Below are 24010 nucleotides of genomic sequence, written 5' to 3'. Positions count from 1 at the left end.
GCCCGTATCATAGTCGGGTCCGCGGTGGAAGGCTTTACACCGCGGTGTAGTCTTTTCGAGTCTTTTTGAGTCATGAAACTACAACGTTACATCATTCCTCACGGTGGAGAGCTTTCCACCGTGAGTCCCAACACATCTCTCTGTTTTTACTATCAGACAGGCAGGCTCTACACCCCGTTCACTGATTGGTCGACCTGAACCGGTCTAGACGGGGTAAAGGACTTCACCGTGGGCCGTGACTATGATGGCCTGCACTTATTTTCTGACTTGAGGTGGAAAGCTTTCCACCTCAAATTTGCGGTGGATAGGTCTCCACCGTAGACTCTGATACAGGCTTTATGGGTATGTAACTCTGAGAGTGTACACATGGAACCAAATGGAACTATAGGGGTCAATCTAGTTCTATTTTAACACTCAGAGTTAAATTAACATTGATTTTACAATATAAATTGGGGTCTCAGATAGAAATGCCATTAAATGGGGGCCCGTAGCGTAGCCCAAATGCATGTCAAACTGGAGATCCTTGAAATGAAAACTGTTGGGAACCACGTAAAAATCTTCTCCTATCCATGCCTATATAGGGGTCCCTGGCATATCTTTTCAACCGGGTGGTCCGTGGGATAATAAATGTCAATTTGGGGGTCCTCGACATGAATGTTCTAGGCCAGTGTTAATCTGAGTTCCCAGATGTCATTTTTCTCGCCACTAGGGGCGAAATTTTAGGCCAGTGTTGCCCTGTTGCCTCGGAACCTTTGTTTGTGTGTGTTGTTTCCGAGGGATTGGAATTGAGCGAACACGTGAGCTGGACTTGCTGGTGTTTGTGAAAAGTTGCAGCCTGATTGCAGCAGCAGCAAGCTGTCACAGTGTGTGTTTTACTGTTTCTAATGGACCAAATGGATTGGTGTCAGTGTCATCATGGCAAAGGCAGCTCGGCGTGCAGCAAGCTCGATAATACGAAGGTGATTTGAACCTATTTACGCTACTGTTACACACATGCTCCAAAACTCATCATTGACAGTAACTTTAGCACAAGTATCGTCTACCTGGACAGCAAGGACATTGCTTCAACAGACCCGTCGTACTTAAAGACAACATCTCAATGAAATAATCTAGAAAAACGTGTCTTAAATTGAGATGAAAACGTAGAAGTCATGATAAAACGATTGAGGGAGCACAGAAGGCGTGATTGATTGACCTTTACTTCAGGGAAGAGGGTTCATCACTTTGACCATCATTATAACCAACCATGGAGCTGCTCTGTGCTCGTCTGGTCAGGAGCAGCCGCTTCTTCTGTCCTCTTTCAACTCAGCTGACACGAAGAGGCTTCATGGGGAAAGCAGCAGCAGGAGGAGGAGGTTATTACAACACTGTGAAGACGAGACTGGTCTTTTCTCCAAAAGAACTGCTGCCAACAAGGAGGAAATGCTGTCAGAGAACTGCGAACGTCGTTGGACTTAATTCCTCAAGCCGTCTGTGTGGTCGAGGACGTCTGTTCTCTGGTGATAAGACAGTGTTCTTCCCATTGAGTCCCAGCAGCAGGTCTCCCGTGCTAACTCAGTGTGGGTACCAGTTCCACACGTCAGGCCCACTCTGGGCTATTCCTCTGCCCCTCGTATGGCTGGTGCTGAAACCACTGCAGAAGCTCCTGGCTATAATACTTGGAAGGTAAGGCAACCTGCAAGGCAACGTGCAACTGCGTACTATCACCAATTCACCATCATGAAGTGCTTGCTCCTTTCGGACCCACTCTGGAGTGAGTGGTAACTTCCGAAAGTAGCTAATGAAGTGCATACTCAGGGCCGGTGTTATAGTTTATCTCGAGACCAGTTTAACTCGAAACAGCATCAGTCGTCGTCTTGATAACACGCTAAGGAGACGGTGCCACCGCTCAAAAATATGGACCTAAACTTTTCGGAGAGCTTCCTGATGGATAGATTACACTTGGAGCAAGAAGGGAGCACCTTATATTTAGCATTTTGCGTGTTTTATTTATTCATTTGAGCCCGTTTGATTCTCTTACTGGCACTGCTCCAAACATGCACGAACAATATAGGGTATTCCCTTTTTGCCACAAAGTGTAATATATCCATCAGGAAGCTCTCCAGAAAGTTTAAGCCCTAAGTTAATTTCATTTGTTGATCCCCCAAAACCAGGGGTGAAAGTGGCTTAAAGTTCTTGCCCGGAACCCCCGGATTTAAAAATCAGGGACACTTCTTGGCTGCGGCTGAATAAAAATCATGAAATATGAAAATGAATGATAGTGATCCACACTCCACAGATAAGCCCTAATCATTTTGATAGTTTAATCTGTTAAAAAGACTGTCAGTAGCAAGTTCACACTTTTGAGTGTTACTTGCATAATATCGTGCCCTCTGGTTTTTAACAAGAAACATGGAGACTGCCATGCTCAACTAAAACGTTTTCAGACTTATCAGGATGAGAAAGCAAAGCACCCTAACCTACATACATTGTATTGAATGAGAGCAGGGTGGAGAGCAACTGTGGTTCAACAAGACCGTTATGGACCCCAAGAAGATTAGCTATTGCTCCAACATCAGCTAGTGGGGATCCATTAAATCCTCTACAATATGTGCACCTGCACCCGATGGAGGCAATGCATGCTACACAGGTCACAGGTTAAACTGCATGCTACACAGGGACTAGGGAGTCAGTTGCTGTCAATGAAATTAGTGCTGAATTGTCAGATATCATGAAAGTTGTGAAGAACACACTGCTCTACTTCACCATTCTGAGGCTTGATGGATTTTACATTGTCACACATTTTTAAGTTATGTATCTAGTCAGGAGTTTTTACTTCTCCAAATTAACTGCACAGATCTGACTGACAATTTCAATGACGATGTCTGGGTTGTGAGCTGCACAGAATGTTAAGGTTCTATGCAAGGCTACAATGCAAACCTATCCATACTGTATATCCAGGGCCGAAAATCTTTAGGGTTGTCAAACTCCCCAAAACGCATAGAAAACGGCATTTTGGCACAGTTATACTGTACCTAACACTCCCAGCACAATCATCCACTTATATTGCTTATAGCAGAAACCGGCCATGTGTATATTGTAGTACACTTATTGCGACCGTCAGGTCGCAAGTTACTATGAAAAGTAACCTCCACCGGCTGTCTGTCAGTCTTTTGGCCCTACTCTTATCTCCGGCACCGTTGCCCCAATCAATGCCAAACTTGGATTTCTCACATGCCCCTCTTCTAGCACCTCCATGAGTCTGCTATGGCCAATTTGTGTATACATGCGACCTGATGGTCGCTTATCTCCCGATTAGGGAGTCTTACTGGTAATAATATGATGTTACTCAAATAGTAATGCAACATTCTTTATGTACCCCATTCCATGATTTGTGTAACCTTTTTTATTTCTTTTTTTTTATTTATTTAACAATACAAGATAAAACAACAGAGTAACAGAGCTGACAATCACAATGTCTGTCAGCAGACAATGCAAAAATAAAGCGTTTATGGTTTCCGTGGCACCTACAAATTCAGTTAAAGATGGGGTGCCACGATTTTCCCCCCTAAAACTTGATGATCAGGTATTATGATTATACTAGGAGGATTATGGTTGTCAGGTGGGTGTGGGTGACCCAACTGAAGTTAGCCACACCCACAGTGTTGGGTGTATGGTAAAAGGTGAGGGGATGATAGTATGATGTCATCAGTGTATTTCAATCAGGTCTTTTGACTCAGAGGCTTTTGGCTTTCAGGAAGAAACAAAAAAAAGATACACAGGGAAGGCAAATTTGCACATTATAACTAAACCCCACCCGGTTGTATTAGAGTAATGTTAACTCCATAGACACATAGAAAACAGAAAAAGAACAAAACTATGGCACCACCTCTTTAACATAAATAAGAGTGGCAGCAGACCTGCAGTTCTCTGTACATTTGTTACAGATATGTGGTGCATAGAAAATAAGTGCTGCTTATTTGTGGCTGTAGGGACAGAAAGCAGACCTTTCCCAGGTTACCTGAGAGGTCTGGATGGTTCATGATGTCGCACAAGATCAGAAATATATTTCTCAAAGTGTGGAGATTTGCTATTTTTGATGCTTTTGTGTGACGCTGTAGTATGATCAATTAGGGCTTTAATCTGCAAAAATAAACACAAAAAATTAGAATATGGATGGAGTCGAGATAAGAGGTTTCTGCCCGACAGCAACGTGTAGTAGTGTTTGTCTTCTCTGTTCTCTCCCTGTTGAAAACAGGAGCATCAGGAAGTGGTGGGCAGCCCTCCCGGCCAACAAGCGGCAGCTTCTGCGCGAGGCAGCCTGGCGGCGCCGGTGGCACCTGGTGGCTGCCGGGTCCCTTTTCCTACTGGTCATGGTCCACTTGCAGAACAGGGGGCGCTAGCGCGTTTAGGTTTCGCAGAGGCGGTCCCAGTACTTCCGGTTCATCCAGTCCTGTTGACAACAGTCACTTCCAGAGCGAGTCGCAGTGACTTTCTCCGGTAAATAAAAGTAGGCCTACTTTCTTTTCACTTTTTTTTTACTTTTATCACTTGTTAAAAGACGTTTTATGTGTATGTTTCATCTTTTCACCGTTCGTTTTTTTTGTTAGTGTCATAGAGTTTTTAAAACGTGTGTGGTCTCTACAACAACATCTGACTTCTTCACAGCAGAGCAGACAGACAGACAGAGAGAGGTAAGGTAATGCTACTTATTATCATAATATGCAGCAATCTATCTAATAAAACGTTTAAGTGTGCTTATCAGTAGGGTTTTGAGTCTTTATTTGATGTAAATAAAGTAGGGATGAGGCCGAATATTCGGCACCGAAAATTTTCGGCCGAAAATGGCTAAAAATGCATTTTCGGTTTTCGGCTGGATAGCTTTTAAAACCGAATACCGGTAGTTGAGCACCGAATAGTGTGAAGGACAGGGTCAGGGGTCCTCAATAGGCGGACCGCAGTCCATGTCCGGACCGCGGCACATTTCTGAGAAATCTCCGCACAGTTGTATCTGACGATCGGACTGACTGTGTGTGATGTGTGTTTGTGTGTGCGTGGGTGTGTATGTGCTGATTGTGCTCATTCGCTCAAACACATACACAGGCTCACAAGACACACCCCTACGCCAATTTGCAAGCCCACAAAGCGTCGCGGGTGCAACGTGCTGTGGGCTTGTAGATCAAAGGTTTTCCTTCCCTCCGAGTCTCCGACGCAGTCTGCTCTCCATGCTGCTCCCCCCCTCCCCTCTCCTCTCCTCTCCACACACTCATGCCGCTCGCTGCCTTAAAAAAGTTGCTAAAACCTCTTGGAAACCATTGCTCCCACTGGATTAATAACTTAGAGATCTTCTACCTTTGGCTGTTCAATTGGAGAGGACAACAGCAACACATTAATATCCACGATGTAAGGCTCCAACTGCTTGCATTAGACGAGAAATGGTCGCGAAACTCGCGATGCGTGATCATGCGTCTTTAACAATGTGATGTGTCGTCGCATATTATTGCCAGCTATCCTAGGCTGTGTTAGGTTAATAACTATGACTCGTTGACCCTGATTTGACTGGTCATTTGACATAGTCAATCAGCACAGTCAGTCTGGCTTGTGCAGTACGTGTGTCAACTAACTGAATGTCAAGTAATCCTCTCCCCCTCACGCTAAGTTCCACTTTATTTTCCATTCTGAACGACAAGCCTAATATTGCATTTATGCTCTTTAGTTTCCAATAATTAAACTATAAGCCAGTGTTTTATTGCTACACAATAAATGTAAATAATGTAGCCTACTCTACATGCATAAATAATTATCCATTCATCCATCCATCCATCTTCAACCGCTTATCCAGCATCAAATAGCAGGGGTAACAGTTCCAACTGAGATTTCCAAAGTTCCAAATAATAATAATAATAATTAAAATAAACAATTCTAATGATTATAATAAACATACATACATACAGTACATACTGTATAAATGTATCCGCCTTATTTCGCCTTCGCCTTTTTTTCGGACTTGGACCTGTTTCAAAAAAATATTTCTGGACCTTCAAGATTTGTATTTGAGGACCCCTGGGCCCTAGATCATTTTGCAACATACAGTATGTGCATTTGTTGTTGAAGGCCTGGCTGTTACAGCCCTTGTGTTTACAATAATATTTTGTTGTAGGCCTAGATCATTCTGCAGTTTTAAGCACCTTGTTCTGATGCACTTTTATCTCTGTAGGATACTACAGAAATAGTTGCACTATTTTGACTTTGTTTTATGCTAACATTGCAAAGAGAAAATATTTTATTTTGTTATGTGTGCATTCAAAAGTGAGAAATAAATGTTTTATGGAACCATATGGTGATTATTATTTAAGTTAGGGTTTGCCATAATCAGGTAGCTTTACAACAAAGGTACAGCAATGGTACAAACATTTATTATACAAAATAAATTATATACATGTATTATTCGGCTATTCGGTATTCGGTATTCGGTGGAATGTTTCCAGTATTCGGTATTCGGTTTCGGCCAAGAATTTTGCTTTCGGCCCATCCCTAAAATAAAGTTTAATATTAAAGCTAGCCTCTTTAGCATCTTAGCACTACAGTACATTATCATGTGGGACATTAAATGACACATCTAGGTCAATTAATATTCCAACGTGGCATCTGCTCGACTGTTGGCGAGCAGATGCCACTCTGGTCCGGGGACCCCCAGGGGTTCCAGGGGGTCCCCAGCTAAATGATAGTTAGGAACCAAATGGACCCTAATGGGCATGGGTTTATAAACTATATAAATTGGGGTCACAGAGATAGAAATGCTATAAATGGGGGTCCATAGCATATTGCATGTCAAACTAGGGGTCCTTGAAATTAAAATGGTGGGAATCACCAGTTGCTAGAGTTGTAAAAATCTTCTCTTATGGGGGTCCCTGGCATATATTTTCAAATGGGGGTCCACGGGCTAATAAGTGTCAATTTGGGGGTCCTTGCCATCAGGTTTGAGAACCACTGTGTTAGAACCATGTTTGATATTTTAGAAAGTAAGGAACTTTTTCTGTTGATGTGTTAAGCTGTTGGCTTAGCCTCTTCTCATTTGTTTATGCACATACTGTGTATATTATATATCAGATCATGATATCAATACATTGTGTGTGTGTGTGTGTGTGTGTGTGTGTGTGTGTAATATTATATATATATATATATATATATATATATATATATATATATATATATATATATATATATAAATATAAATATAGACTTGTTTGTTATACTAAAATATTAACAACCTCCTCTGTGTTTCTGTGTGTATATAGTATTGTATATTATTGTATGTACACAGGACCACATAGCAGTTGGAGTGAATTTCAGGAGAAATTCAGCTTATCGTTTTAGACCCAGTGTATGACTGTTCTCCTGTTGTTTGCATTTCTATATTCAATCAATCATCAGATGGAGGGGGTGCAGGTGCAATGGAAGTGCCTGACCATGACTACTCCACAATCCCTGAACCTGCTGCAGTTGACCTTGCCTTGAGTGACAAGGAGGAATTGCAAGATGAAAACCGTCAACTTAGGAAGCAACTGGAGGACCTGACAGTTAAATCTCGGTTTGGGCTGCGTAGATTTGAAGGCTCTGACTCACAGATTAAAGTCTTCACAAGGTATAACATTGTCTTTCCACAATAAGGTATGACAATATGGGAGGGAAGGAAAATTCTCAGAATAGCTGAGTTCTAGGGTCAGAATATAATTATCATAAATGTACTTAGTTACTTTACAATACTGCTCTCATAAAATACTGACCTGGACTGGTCCATTTGGACCACCTTCATACATTTAGGGCTAGCAGATCTGTCTCTGACTCTCTGGTAATATTTGTATGTCCATGACAAAAATGTAGCTGGCATGGCGATGAACCCTGTTGTTTTCTGTGTGACAGAGAGACTATACAACGTGTTTCAACAGTCTTTTCTTTTCTCACGTTAGGCAGCATCGCAGGAGTGGGTCCTTCAAGGGGTTGTCTTCTTATCCTGTTTCATCATTATACTGTATTATACATAACAAATGCATAGAGATGTGATTGAAAATCTGTGTGATGACTGTGATCCTTGTCATAATAGATAATAAAATAGATTCAAGACATTGGATTTTCCTCTTTTTTTTTTACTAAGAAATATAATGTACACGGTTTTAGTATAGAGTGGTGTGTGAACCTGCAATTTGAAACACAGTAAACCCAGTAAAAACAAATTGTTCATTGTAGCCTGCCCTATGTGCAGTTTAACAAACACAGCAAGTACTCTTCTCAGTTATTGTCTGTTTCAGAGAAAGAGGTTCTCAACCTTGGGGCCGGGACTCCCATGTGAGCTTGTACATCGACTAGTTTCACATTTTTATCTGTGGAACGGAGTCAAGCTAAAATGTAATCAACTCCAACAGTCCAAATAAGTGCTTATCAGGGTGGGGGGGTCCCCAGTTCAAATATTCATGTTGCATAGGTCATGGCTTGAAAAGGTTGAGAACCACTGCTCTGCTCCAGCAAATAATGGGTGATTCAGGACAAAAAAAATTGTTTTGACAGTGTTATATATTGTTTTTATTCACAACAAATTTTGTTCTAATACAATTCGTGCTGTCATATACAAAGTACAGGTAGAATGGATGTTTGGATCTTTACAGAAGGAAGGTAGCTTCATAGATACCTGTATTAACATAAATGTACACAACATGCAGTTCAAATAATACAGGTACGGGTTATTCTAAATAGTATATATAAAACATCTTTACGACAGTTTCCCTGTGTTAGCTGATCTAATTTAGCAGAAACTTCATCTGCAGAAGGGCTGCACGCTTCTTGCTAATGATTTTGCTCCCTACAAATTGGAGCAATTACACTATTCTGATCTTCTTTCCCAATTTGACTTATTTCAATAACAAGCTCACAATGCTCTCCTGTCATTGAATGACTCGACTGTCAACAGAGTGTTCAGAGCAGCCAAGAGAACACTATAGTTGCAAGAGGGGTTACTAGTAAACAAGATCACATTGATGTATGGATCAAGATTGTGTGAGGTGCAAGGTTGGAGTAAATATATATGTAAGTTCCTGTAAGCCACTTCTTCCACATCTCTTCTGAGGGCGATTCTTCTACGGACATCTTGGACATCATGGTGGAGTATGGGCTGCCACCGGCATCTCGCTCCTGCATCAAGATGAGGAAAAAAGTTTGAGTGTTCTCAAAATGTTTCAATAGCTGTTCTAAGTATTTTATCCTATTTCCGGGCCTATAGTAACCATAAAGTGCAATACCCATTCAATGCACTAACACAGACTTGAGCGAAGGTGTCACATGACAAAAATAACTATATAAGCTAACAAGTAACAATGTATCCCATACAGTAGCTCTGCATTTTACCTTGTTACAGCTTCAACATAATGTTGGACAAAATAAATGGGACCGTACCTATGTTCCCCAGGTTCTATGTTCCCCACTTACCCCCACAACAAAGGTTCTATGTTCCCCGCTCATGCAAAAATGCAGGAAACATGTATTTCTAATGATTAACAACTCTAAACACACACAACTAAAATAATGGGGAGAAATTACGAATATTAGTGGGACAGGGAGGCACTAGGGACATCTGGGCACCATATTTTTGTTATGACTGGGCATCTGGACATCTGGGCACTAGAGACATGTATAGGCATTTGGACGAGTGGCACCTGGACAAGTAAGCACTTAGGGGTGGAGTCGTGGAGACATCTGGGATTCTGGGCACTATACATGGTTTTTACACCAAGGCAAGGACCCCCAAATTGACAATATTTGCCTGTAGACCCCCATTTGAAAAGATATGCCAGGGACCCCCATAAGAGAAGATCTTTACAACTCTAGCAGTGATTCCCACCATTTTAATTTCAAGGACCCCCGGTTTGACATAGCAATATGCTATGGACCCCCCATTTATAGCATTCCTATCTCTGTGACCCCAATGTATATAATTTATAACATAACTCAAATGGAACCAAATGGTTTGCACACTCTGAGTTACATACCCATTAGGGTCCATTTGGTTCCTAACTATCATTTAGCTGGGGACCCCCTGGAACCCCTGGGGGTCCCCGGACCCCACTTAAGAGAGCCAACAGTCGAGCAGATGCCACGTTGGAATATTAATTGACCTAGATGTGTCATTTAATGTCCCACATGATAATGTACTGTAGTGCTAAGATGCTAAAGAGGCTAGCTTTAATATTAAACTTTATTTACATCAAATAAAGACTCAAAACCCTACTGATAAGCACACTTAAACGTTTTATTAGATAGATTGCTGCATATTATGATAATAAGTAGCATTACCTTACCTCTCTCTGTCTGTCTGTCTGCTCTGCTGTGAAGAAGCCAGATGTTGTTGTAGAGAACACCACACACGTTTTAAAAACTCTATGACACTAACAAAAAAAACGAACGGTGAAAAGATGAAACATACACATAAAACGTCTTTTAACAAGTGATAAAAGTAAAAAAAAAAGTGAAAAGAAAGTACTTTTATTTACCGGAGAAGGTCGCTGCGACTCGCTCTGGAAGTGACTGTTGTCAACACGGGCTGGGTGAACCGGAAGTACTGGGACCGCCTCTGCGCGCCCGCCCCTCCCCTCTCTAACTATTGGGCAAGTGAGGAATAGCCCTGTTCTGTCTGACCCACCTGGACGAGTCACCGTTGACGGGGCGCATGCGCCTCCTGGTGTTCAGCAGGGAGAACTACATGGAGCTTGCTGGAATGACATCAAAGGCGGTAAGAGGAGCATAGGAGTTGTATTTAGGGGAACACAAGTCAACTTTATTGTCACATCACTGGTTTACAGGTGTAGTGAAATCTGTTTTTTTTGCGCAAGCACCATCATTTTGTTGTTTGTGGAGAAGAAAAGGGAGCGGGGAAATAGAGAGAGCTCTCTTCCTATTTGCTCTAGTTGTTGTCAGCGTATGTTTTATTTATATTCTAGGTTATTATGCTGGTATTCATTTTTAACTCTCTCAAGGCAGATTATTCAATGCATTGAAACTATTCAAATTTAGTATTTTAACCAAATGGGTTCGCACTTCCCAGTAGTAACAGTTTCTCTTTGAATAGTAGTAGTTTCTCTATGAATCAGGACATTTTGGGTTATCCTTTTATCGCTGCACATTGTGCAGTCGTACGTACCACTGTACTATTTGCAAATCGTTAATCAATCAATCAATCAATCAATCAATCGATAACATCAAACGTGTTTGTTTCAGCACATGGAGGAATACGCCGAGCGGATGCTTCCAGAGACAGACCCCCGTCATCAGGTGGTGGAGAGGATGGTGCACCACCTGTCTGAGAGGAACAAGGAGCTTCCCGAAGTGGCGTCCGTTACCTGGAGCGTCCACGTGGTCCAGGACCCCACCCGCAATGCCTTTGTCCTGCCTGTAAGTCAGAGAGACGCCTATAGTTGTTATGATGGTGTCATGTTTCTGTGTACTGTGAGAGAGAGATGTTGTCCTAAGTTGCAAACTCCATCATCAGGCAGCTCTGAAGTAAGCTAAAAATCACACTGAACTGAGCGGTGGAGGCTGCACGCGCGTGCGTGCGTGCGAATGTGAGTCTGAACAACAGCGCCCCTTCCTTAACATGTGTGGTCAGAAAAGGTACTGCAGGCTACATACACGGACGGACGGACAGACAGACGGACGGACGGACGGACGGACGGACGGACGCATACATACCCACACACACGGCCACGTATAGGAGACGGTGTGACCACCGCTCAAAAAAGAACCCTTAAACCATAGAATTAGAACAATGAGGAAAGGACATTGCCATTCATAAGCAACGCTGTGCTTCCGTGTCATACAACGAAGAGGAAATACAGTAAATATCCAAGTGTGCTTCTGTGTTTGTTTCATGCAAAAAGCATTATCCAAACGTTGAATTGAATCGTCTGCACATGGCATATATTGCCATGTGGCCCATAGGGCAGGAGCCTCCTCCTGTTTCCGTAGCATGAGGCAGCTTGATGTACAAGTACATCCCCCAGCCTTGATGTAAAAGAACATTAGCCTTGCATTGGCCAGACTAATATCACTGCGTAGATAAAAAATGCCTCTGATGATAAAGCTTCCCCATATTTGCATACTGGGCCCTGATTGGTCCCTCACTACTTCAGAGGGAGTGAAATCCAATCACAACTGAGCGGTACCAGACGAAATCTGCCGAGGGGACATTTCTTTTTTTGCAATGGCAGATCCGTCTGGTTTCCAGGCTAAAAGTACACCCCCTGGACATGACGCTAGTATGTCACAGGGATTACACCCAATCCAACCCTTGATGCTTAGTGGCCAAGCAGGGAGGCATTGCGTCCCATTCTTATAGTCTTTGGTATGACCCGACCAGGGAATCGAACCCCGACCTCCCGATCTCAGGGCGGACACTAACCATAAGGCAACTGAGATGAAAAGGTTGCTTAGGACCCATCTATATTACTTTTTTTAAATCGCTGTTTTAAACTGATCTGGATTACTATTCGACCCAGCCTGGGTGTTGCTTCTCCTGTCTCCTCTGCAGGACGGGAAGGTGTTTGTGTTTACTGGGATGCTGGATGCAGTGGCAGATGTCCACCAGCTCGCCATCCTCCTGGGACACGAGATGGCACACGCCATCATGGGTCACGCCGTGAGTACCAGCAATCCCACCCTGCCTGTGTTGTGTTTGTGTCCTTGGCCTTTTGACAGTTTCCCTGGTTGAACCGTACATCGTTGTTGTCGGGCAGAAAACCTCTTATCTCCATATTCTAACTTTTTGCGTTCTTTCTTAAATTAATGTCCTACTTGATCACACTACTGCGTCACACAAAAGCAGCCGTAGATATAACTTTCGCGGACCCCCTCTGCCCGGGGCACCCTAAGCCCCAGGATAGATACCTTTATTATCCCAAGAGGGAAAATCAGTTGCCCAGAGGCAGCACAGCAGTATAAGGTTATTTACAAAGTTACAGAGAAGTGTGAAAAAAGATAAAAGAATAACAAGAACAGAGTACAGTAAAGAGCAAGGTACATCAAGAAAAGGAACAAATAAAATATATATATAAACATAAAGTGTCCTCAAGCACAACTATCAATATAGTACAGTGCCCAAATCAAAGTGACGATAGTGCAACAAGTATCTCACCGTCATGTCAAACACAAGCAAAAATACTCAAAAACTACTAACACAACCTAATAGTGCAGAGTGTCCAAAGGTCAGTGTGAAAAAAAAAACTAGAAAACGAAAAGAAACAAGAAAGGGTGACGCAGCAAGATGTGCATGAGCACCCTCCCTGGAAGGTCCTTAGAGGTCAGCGTCAGTACAACTATAGTTCCAGTAAAAAAGCTACCGTCGTCCTAGGTTAGGAAGGTAGTCCTCGTCAATCGACTGTTGTGTGTCTCGTTGTACAGCTTGAGAGCAGCCGGTACAAAAGACTTTCCTAGTCTCTCGCATCTCCGTCCTGGGTAGGCAAAACCTCTCTTACTCCAGTAAGCGCGGTAACAGTTGTGGACATACAAGGACATACAAGTTTTCACCCGACAGAGACAATATCAAACTGTTCAAGGCTTTCCTTGGCTATCTCGAGAGTTGGCGAGCTGGTAACAACATCAGCAGGGGAGAAGAGTAATGAGAATGAACTCAGAAAGCACCCCTATGAAGGAAGATGGTGTAGGTGGTATACTTGTAATGTCCTGGCTTTTCTATCTGTCTCTAGATCTGCCAGTATTAACCCGCCTCCATGCCCACTCTCTCTAGTGTGTACTGTCTGTCTCTGCTAGCAAAGCACAAATTCTACTCGCCTTCGGCTTCTGGCCATTGAAACACAGATCACACAGAATTTATTTGGCCACACAACACAGCAAGGAGCTCACCAGCAAAGCTGCACAGCAATATTCTCCAAAATAACAAGTCTGTGTTGATGACCAGTTCTTCAGAGTTGCAAAAAGAGAATAAAATGAAAATCCATTACAGCTCATGCAGCATAACCATAACCGAAGTCTTCTGAAGCCAAATGATTGTGCTTTCATGCTCTGCTTGATGAGAACGCGAAATCTCCCCCAAATGTTTACAGTGCTAGGCTGAGGACTATGTCTCATAAATGGAGAGAGCTCTGTGAAGCCCGGGTGTGCACAAGCGTGAACATTTTAGAAAATAACAGCTGTAATGAATGCTTGTACTCAGTATGATAATTTGGCTTTATAATTGTATTATTTTATTCAAGCTGTATGTAGTAAAGTTTTGCTAATTTTTTAGCCGCAAGATTCTATCCACAAGTTTCCAACTTCCCATCGTGCAATGCGCAGAAGGTGTGCGGTAGTTCCGGCGTCGCAGCCGAGTGTGATCTACAAGCTCACAACGGTTGCATCTGCGACGCGACCTGAGCTTGTATGTCTGCTGTTCTCCGGATGTGTCCCACACATAATTCTACAGTAAATTATCGCGGAAACAGGTGGATAGTATAATCCTATCTGGCATCTAAGTGGCAATATCCCACTTGACAGCCCATTCATTTAAATCTCACCAATATTGCAGCTGTATGGGAAAGCTTGGGTTATCCTCATTGTATCTGTCAAGTCTTTGTTTCATCAAAATCCACCGTTGACATGATGTGAGGACTAGGAGCTACGTTCTGTCAATGAATTCCGTGCAGGTGATTATTATTCTAAGTGTTTGTTTGAGTTTGGATCAATGACTCAGGATCCTGTTGGCTCCTGCATTGTCTGCCATTCCGAAAACAGGTGGTACGCAGGACTGTTGAAACATTCTGAAGTCATGTGTGATCATGCACGTTTTAGAGTGAGATGTCAAGTCCCTGGAATTGCCACTCTAAAATAATTTAAACAATCCAGCAAAGTGTTATTAATAAAACATTTTAATAAAAATGTTTCATAATGTTTCAAAGTGTGATATATTCAGGGAATAACGTAACTGTCCTAAGATTTTTGTTAATAGTCTGAATTCCATTATTATATTTCTCTCTCTGTTGGCTGGAAACCTCATATCTCCACAACTGTTACTTTTCAGGATTCAAATTCAAAAGCATCAAAAGTTGCAGATCTACAAGCTCAAAACGCATGGCTTCGCGACGAGTTTCGAGCTTGCGGATCTCCAACTTTTGATGCTTTTGTGTGACGTATGATCAAGTTAATAAAAAATAAATAAAAAATAAAAGAATATGGAGACAAGAGGTAACAACAACTGCAACAATATTGCTGTAAGCTTGCAGGAGCCGGCGATGTGGGCAGGCTGACATCCCCTCAACGCACAAGGCGTGCAACGATATGGCCGGAACGCAGCTGACACACAGTGCTCGGCCCCCTCTTATTAATTCACCACAGACGGCAGTTATTATTATTATTTATTTTTACATCAGCTATAAAAGCCCATTCATCTAGTGCCGAGAAAGTGTTTAAGAGTCTTAATGAAGCTTTTGGGTTATTTGAGAGTTTAAAAAACATCCTCTGAGGATACGTGATGGGAGGGGGAGGATTTTAATTAGACAAAGGGAATAAGCATTGATGGCCTGCGATGTACCCAGTGGGTTTGCTCTATCGGATAGCTTGTTTAAAACCTCCCAAATCTCTGTTACGCCATTAAAAAAGTTCTGCTGCAATAGATGGGAACAATCAATATGTTCCTACTGCCTCTGCCCATTTCACCTCGACAAAAAAAAACCCTTCTTGCATCTCTTGGTAACTAATTATGGTAAATGGTGCATTTATAAAGTGCTTTTATTCAAAGTACTTTTACAAATTGCATAATATTCACCCAGTCATGAATACAACACAAACCATTCACAAACCAACCACGTAACCAGTGGGAGCAGTTAAAAGCGGCCAACAATTACCTTGTATAATATGGAGAGATGGGGATGCCCGACAGCAACGATATAAATCAGGCATTTCAGTGTTTTCCATGACCATACATACACTGTACACTCATCTTCTCCCTCTCTACAACACCATCCAGGCAGAACAGGCCAGCCTGTCTCACATGGTGGACTTCCTGTCCCTCATCCTGTTGACAGCCATCTGGGCTGTCTGTCCCCGGGACAGCCTGGCCGTGCTGGGACACTGGGCCCAGACCAAACTGGTGGAGGTGAGACACAACAAATACACTATGTTAAAACACATATGGTGCCAACCCCGAGGTTCCCGAGTTTGGGCCGTTTTTGAAGACAAAAACATTATTATTTTATTTTTAAACATTTTTGGACCTCCAAAAATGTACTAGGCATGATCGCGATCGCAAAATTGCATGTTTAGCCCCCATAACCAACACCATCTTTATGTTTACATAATGTAAAAACATAATGGCTGATATCTCATGAATGCCTGAACGGATTTCCAAGCAGATTTTTTTGTTTGAAAGCTGTGAACATGCATGATCTAGGCATGGGAGTGCATGATCCATGCACTATGAATTACATGGAAGTCTATGGAGAGACCATGGCATCTTGGACCTTCAAAGAGATTTAATTGATTGCAACCAAATGTGTTAATGTTGTTGTTGTTAGGCTATTTGCCAAGTACATTTTGCACATACCTTCTTATTCAACAATGTTTGTTTGTCACTCATTAGTCATACAGCACAAGCACTCATTGCCTGCCACGTTTCGAGTTTGACAAGTTTTGTGTTTTGGCCAAAACACTGTTCGTTAGCCTATGGGTCACCAATTATTTTCTGATGACACGTCTATGACGTAACCGAAAAAGGTAAGCAGATTTTTTTCTTTTTATTAAAAGAAAAAAATCTAAATAAACACATAGCATGTGTGTACTGTATGTGGCGAGGGTCTGGACACAAGGTTGATGAGGAAGCTAAATTGATGAGGAGTTAAATTATTGTACACAATTAGAGAATGCAGAAGAATTGTTATTTTGATCAACGTCTGCCTGTAGTGTCATCTCTCCTATGGTACCAACAACATCCAGCATTGGAATTGTGCCCCAAATCTTGTCCAACGACAACAAAGGATTTGGGTCTGAGAGGCTAAATCTCAAATGCTGAATAAACAATGGAATGGATATGAAAATGTTTGAAAACTTTTTTTCTCCACTCTCTCCTTTGTTCAGTTGATGTTCAGTCGTCCGTACAGCAGGAGGCTGGAGTCTGAAGCTGACCAGGTTGGATTACAGCTAGCTGCTAAGGTATCCTAACAATATCACTGCCACCCCATCACCACCATCTCACTGTCATCAGTATCATATTGCATAACATAATCTCATAATCTATTTGGGGGATTGCGCCCACAAAATATATGTAAATATAATTTGGGAGCCAGAGAGTAAAGCAGATTACATGGTTTGAGATATAAAGCTATGTTTTCGTCCATTAAACTTCTTTGCCTTTTTTTACTATTTTGAAAAACATTTTAAAATACTTCAAATATCCGATCTACATCCACACACTGTGAGCTTGTAGATCAGCTATTTGAACAATTAAAAATGTTTTTCAAAATGGTAAAAAATGGCCAAAAGATCTGCCTACAGGCCAGTGAGGCCACTAGAGGGCACTGTTGTCAAATAAAAAGAAATCACTCTCAGGAATGGTCAGTGAAGATAGCTTCTGCTCTGCATGAAATAGGAGGTCACAATGTGTCTGATTCTGTGTGTGTGTGTGTGTGTGTGTGTGTGTGTGTGTGTGTGTGTGTGTGTGTGTGTGTGTGTGTGTGTGTGTGTGTGTGTGTGTGTGTGTGTGTGTGTGTGTGTGTGTGTGTGTGTGTGTGTGTGTGTGTGTGTGTGTGTAAAAGAGGAACTGTTTTGGACATGATATCAATGATATGTGTGTGTGTGTCCTCCACAGGCGTGCGCTGACGTGCGTGCGGGCCCAGTGTTCTGGCAGCAGATGGAGCTCACAGACCAGCTGAGTGGAGAGCCCACCATCCCAGAGTGGCTGTCCACCCACCCCTCACACAGGAACAGAGTGGCACAGCTGGACCGCCTCGTCCCGCAGGTACACACACACACACACACACACACACACACACACACACACACACACACACACACACACACAAATTGTGTAAAAAAGCATTGCAGATGCCATAGCACCCCAAATCATAACTGACTTCGGAAACTTCCCACTGGACTTCAAGCAACTCTGACTTAAGAGGGTTGACATTTCTATTATAAATCCTTGTTTTGAGTGGTCTTGTGTAATATTTTGAAATATGGGCTTTTGATATTCATGAGCTGTATGCCATAAAAATGCAAAGTTTTAACAAAAAAAGGTTTGTAATAATTCACTGAATGTCCAATGTACTCTATCTAGAATATATGAAAGTTTCAAGAAATATATGAAAGTTTCAAGAAAATGTACTTTTACACAATATTCAAATTTTTCGAGAAGGATCTGTACACTCTTCAGGGGTACAAGTAACAGCGTCTTCGCCATATTTGGAGGCTACCGATTGTTGAAGAGAATCTTGCGAGCCATTTAGCTGCTTTTTATTGGCATCCCAAGTTGCCTGAAGCCTCTTACAACCAACCTATGTACGTGTCCTAGGCTTCCAAAGATGAACACAAGTAGATTGCACCTACACAGTATACACAGTATAGCCTAGCTCTGTGATGGTATGGAGTAGTGGCTGGTATTTAATGACTTTTAATAAATAAACGCTTCCTCTAAGCTAGAGTCAAAGGTGCAGGCTACTTGGAGAACGGAAACTGTTTGGAGCCTTCATTAACAACAACAACAACATCTGGTGTATTAGCAGGGAGATGTGCAAAGATTTAAGGATTTTCTGTACAGAGTTTAAACATGGAAGGTTTGACAAAGGAATATTTGTACATTCTCACTGATGCTGTAAATGTTTAGATACTGTATGTCCTCTGTTATGAGATCAACTATTCTGTCGTGGCGTGCTATGTAAAGCACATTTATTGCAACCGAACGTCGCAGTATACCATGAGAAATGTCGTAGCTTGTCCGTCTTTCAGTACAGGAAGTGATGTCACAAGTCTTTCCGTACAGGAAGTGATGTCACGTGACATCACCTCATCAAAGATCAAACCCTGGATATTCATACTGTCACTGTGACATCACAGGTGATATCACAGTGACAGTCCATATATGGGTATCCCTGATGTCATTGATATATATCACTGGCTAGATGGTAAAGGCATGGCCCATATCTGTGTGGCTGGTTCAGATAGGGATCTCCATGTATGGTCATAAATATTATATCATGTATAAACATATTATTATTAATAAAGGATAAAATAAAATAAAAAGTCCCTATGGTCATTCCCAGAAACAAAATCCCTTTTATGCCCATATATGGAGATTTCTGATGTCATCAATCCCAGGCTGAAAACGTTAATACTAAGTCCATATGTATATGTATATGGAATCCATGGATATATATTAATAAAGGATAAAATAAATAAAATCCATAATGGGCATTCCCAGATGATGCCCTGTTAGGGTACCCCCTTATGCCCCTATATGGAGATTCCCAGTCATCAAACCCAGCAGTAACTTGCCAAGGCCCTGCTTGGCTTTACTAATTAACATACATTTTATGTCTATATATGGAGATTCCTATATTATCAATATTAAGGACATTATTAAGGATATTATGTTATCAATATTAAGGACATATCTGGGAATGTCCATATTTGGTAATGCCCATATATGGGCATGTTTTGACATAACATTGTTGACCATCATGCAGGGGTCTCCACATATAAGTAACTGGTCCCATATACATCACTGGCCAGATGGCCAAGAATTGGCGCGATGTCACCCTGAGGTGTCTTACTAGTAGGCATAGCAGGAAGGAAATAACAGATGAACGGCAGCATTAAAGTCAGTGATATTGTTATTGTTAGGTACGTGTCCTGTGTCTCTGTATGAAAATCCAAAAGGACACATTAAGCTCACTGTCAATGCATAGTCCATGGAGCACACCCTATTTTGACCCTGATAATACTGTATTGTGTCATGTTTTTCCGGTGCGTCGCTTAGAAAAAGAAAGTTCAAGACAATTCAACTCTGGCACGTGCTTGTGAGACATGCACGATGGCTCCGCCTGTCAGATTGCCCGCGTCTCCCTACCTGCCTAGTCACCTCTCATCGAACATGAATTACTAGGCATGCCAATCGCTCCCCACCTGGGAAGAATTTGACGCAGCAAGCAGCTTACCAAAGACTTCCGTTTACAGCAACAGTCACGTTCGTTTGACACGAACAATCAGTGATTGTCCGTGAACATTACATACTGTAGCACGCCACGTTCAAGTAGTACGTCAGTAAGCCTTTGACTTGCCTGGGACCCACTCAAAGTTCACCTGTGGGAGCCGGAGAACAACATCACTGTAAATGAAGTTAACTTTGATCATAATAGATGAAGTGTGTGTGTGTCGTGCGTGCGTGCGTGCGTGCGTGCGTGCGTGCGTGCGTGCGTGCGTGCGTGCGTGCGTGTGTGCGTGCAAGATAGGGAGATAACAGAGGATAAGTGTTGTGTGTTTAACCTTGAGTGTGAGTAGAACTGTTGGAACAGCATTCTGCTCTCACCCTCAGTGAGTCAGAGCAGGACATAGGAACAGATGGGTAAGCCACTAATTGTCCATCAGGTGTGTGTGTGTGTGTGTGTGTGTGTGTGTGTGTGTGTGTGTGTGTGTGTGTGTGTGTGTGTGTGTGTGTGTGTGTGTGTGTGTGTGTGTGTGTGTGTGTGTGTGTGTGTGTGTGTGTGTGTGTGTGTGTGTGTGTGTGTGTGTGTGTGCGCGCGTGTGCGTGCGTGCGTGCGTGCGCTGTCTGTACTTCTCCATTGCCTCCTATTGAATCCCTACGTGGCAGATTAACCTCCAGCAACCGTCATTGAAGAAGCCTGGCTGTGGCCACAGGCAATGGAGTGGTGATGACTGCTGTTTAGGGATCCATCAGTCTACCATAGTACATATTGCATGTGTGCATATTTATAATATAAATATGGCCAGTGTTACTTAGCTGTGAGCCCCTGCTAGCCATCATGACTGTTGCGATTCCTTCCTTCCTTCACTCCTCTCTGTCCCTCGTCATCAAACCCCAGTGCGCTCCTGTGTGTTCGCCTCAGTCTTCTCATCTGTAAGTAATGGTTTGTCTTGTCCGTATAGGCTCTGGAGTTGAGGGAGAGCTGCGACTGTCCTGCTCTCCCTGCGACAGACCCCCGCGCTGTCTTCTCCAGGAGCGTCCGCCTGTTGCTGGAGAACGCTGAGGGCCCTAAGAGGGAGGGGGACGTGGGGACGGTCAACGACACACGACCCGGGGCGCTCACTGCGGCTCTCCTCCCGGCCGGGCCGCGGGCTCCAGCCCTGGCTCCAGCCCTGGCTCCAGCCCCAGCCCCGGCTGCTCCCACAGCCCCGGCAGCCACACCTCAGGCCCCAGTGAGCCCAGGCCTGGTGGGAGGACAGACCACCTCGCTGGATGCTCAGCCCTGCCTCACGGTGGTCCTGGATCCTCCGAGTCCAGAAGCATCCAGCTGCTGACTGACTGACTGCCTGGGTGACTGATTGAATGACTGACTGGCTGAAAAGAGTGACTGATATTGTTGCTGTCTTATCGCCATAATGCCCTACTAGAACAGCATCACTCAAAAGTAGCACCACTTGCTACTTTTGCTATTTTTTAATTTTATTTGAATCCTGAAAAGTAACAGTTTTGGAATTTATGAGGTTTCCACCCGACAGATAAGATTTGTTACTTCAGTGGATTCTCAAAGTGGGAAGAAACCCCCACCGGTTCTTGAGGGGGTTTCAGGGGGTCCCCTAGCCTGACACTCAGCCTGAATTGACATTTCGTTTCACTCCATTATTCAGTCTGAAAGTGCTTCCCTCCAGAGCTGTTTCTGGGATGGGCGTTGCCAAAGAGGCAGTCTTCTGCGATTGGTTCACCGTCTGACCGACACAACAGTAGCAAAGCAGATGACGTAGTGTTGTTATGTGTGGCTGGCTAGTGGCTAGCCTGTTGCTTGCTAGTGCTACTTGCTAACCAAAGAAACAGCAGGAATAGGATCACAACGAATTAGTAATCAAACACAACATAACATGTCTGCTACTGATGTTTCATAGCGAGATCGATACGATCGCATTTTACCGCATAGCGAGATCGATACGATCGCATTTTACCGGATTTTACCGCGACGCGATGTGTGCGGTCCAGTCCGGCGGCGGCGAATCGCACATGAGTTGTGGGAAAACCCCACCCACGCTGATCACAAGACGCTGATTCACAACGCTGATTCGCCGTACGGATTTCCAAACGAGGAAAACCTCTTAAGTGAGAGCAACACCAGACTCCCTGAATCGCCAAAACAAAATTTTAAAGGGGTGTGGCTAGCGTTTCAGGTTCTGAACCAGGCTAGGGGTCCCCAGCATAATCAATGTGTTAATATTGCATCAAAGTCACTCACTCTAACCACTTAACAACGCGTCGCGATGTAAAGCGCTGTGGGCTTGTAGAGAGGCTATTTTCAAAGAAATCTTGGAAGATTGTGGAACGTTTTGAATATTTTTTATGAAAATCTTGCACAAAATATTTTCAAATGGGGGGGGGGGGGGGGGGGTGTGTCAGTGGCCAAATGCATATTCGCTTGGGACTAAAACTTGACATGAACAAGTTTTAGATGACGGTTTGTCAGTATGTTTGCTAGTGTGACTGACTGAAAGTCTGTTTCCGTCCCCTTCCATTACATTTCAAGTCTGTACGGCAACAAGACTACTGAGGATTGACTACTGACTGTGCTGTGCAACACGACTACTTTGACTCTACTGTGCCGAGCCGTGTGTTTGTGTGGGTGCTGCGAAGGGGCTTGCTGTCGGTTGCAGAGTGAATACAAAGAAGCCACATTATCATGTTGATAATTAGACGCCCTCAAATGGGGACATGTCGGATTCATTAGCGGAGATTCCATACATTGCTGCATTAGCATACGTTCTTCATTAAAAGACAACACGAGTAAGCTCTTTGTGTGCGTGTGCGTGTGTGCACGTGTGTGTGTGTGTGTGCTTGCCTTGCACGTGGCAGTGTCTAAGTGCATCGGTGCACGTGTTGGTGGGTGCAAAGTACTCTGTGAACTCTCCATGTGATCAGTTCTCAATGACAATCAGTGACTCTGACAGGAATGACTGCTGGATGACAAGTTCTTCTACTGTATGTGCGAACTCTGACTTACACTTTTAACACATCGGATGCCCACGTGGTGTCTACAAGTCAATTTCTTTGATGTCGCTGGAGGCCCACGACGCGTTTGACGCGTTGTACAGTAAACTATACTGTACTGTAGCTACTGCACTTGGCTACCGCGGTGATGAAACAAACTCCATTTCCCAACATGCAGCGCGCAATTACGTCACCCGGACGTGCTGTGTGTCTCGTTGACTTCCTGTTTAGCGGCTGCACAAAAATGCTGTTTTCTCCGGATTCTCTTCCTTTTTTCATTTTTTTCTCAAAACGGCAGCCTCTTCTACATGCCGTAACACAAACACTGTGGCTTAGAAATTATAAAAAACGGTCCTGACTGAAAGAAAAGATTTTCGCGAAATAAACAGGACATACTCGGATTACATTTACTCGGATTACCTTTCAGGTAAAATGACGCGTTGCCATGGGCACCAGCAAATTAAGACGTCAAAACCACGTGGGCGTCCGATGTGTTAAGACTCATTAAATCTTTTTTTCTTCTTTTTTTTTCCTTTTCCTTTTTTTTCCCCCAACAGGTGATTGGTTCTCAGGCCTGCTTTATGAAACCGTATAATGTATGATATATTATCGTCATATACATTTTTTGTGTGTTTTTTTTTTTTACGTAATTTAACACCCTACTTGATAATACTGCAGCGTCGCACGAAAGCATCAAAATTAGCAGATCCACAAGCTTGAAACGTGGTTTCGAGCTTGTAGATCTGGCCGATCGTCTTGGACATATGGGGTTTCCACTCGACAGGCGATATTACCTGGGGGAACTACGGTACATGTGTGTAGACCACTGTTGTTTGACTGTGACACGAAAATTGT

The 24010-nt window shown here is 43.1% G+C and overlaps 1 protein-coding gene across 1 annotated transcript; it reads left to right on the top strand.

The window, feature by feature from the left end:
• Positions 1–1246: 1246 nt before the first annotated feature.
• On the top strand, positions 1247–21483 carry oma1 (OMA1 zinc metallopeptidase; the record flags this gene model as incomplete). The annotated part of the gene is made up of 9 exons (XM_080729908.1): positions 1247–1665; positions 4238–4356; positions 10650–10759; positions 11245–11418; positions 12554–12661; positions 15983–16111; positions 17089–17163; positions 17819–17968; positions 21112–21483. The coding sequence occupies 9 exons, from the start codon at positions 1247–1249 to the stop codon at positions 21481–21483; spliced, it is 1656 nt and encodes a 551-aa protein (XP_080586034.1).
• Between the last annotated feature and the right edge of the window lie 2527 nt (positions 21484–24010).

The sequence above is a fragment of the Nannobrachium achirus genome (assembly GCF_963921795.1).
Source record: "Nannobrachium achirus genome assembly, chromosome: 1".
In the NCBI taxonomy this organism is placed as follows: Eukaryota; Metazoa; Chordata; class Actinopteri; order Myctophiformes; family Myctophidae; genus Nannobrachium; species Nannobrachium achirus.
This window is presented reverse-complemented; position numbering and strand designations above follow the sequence as displayed.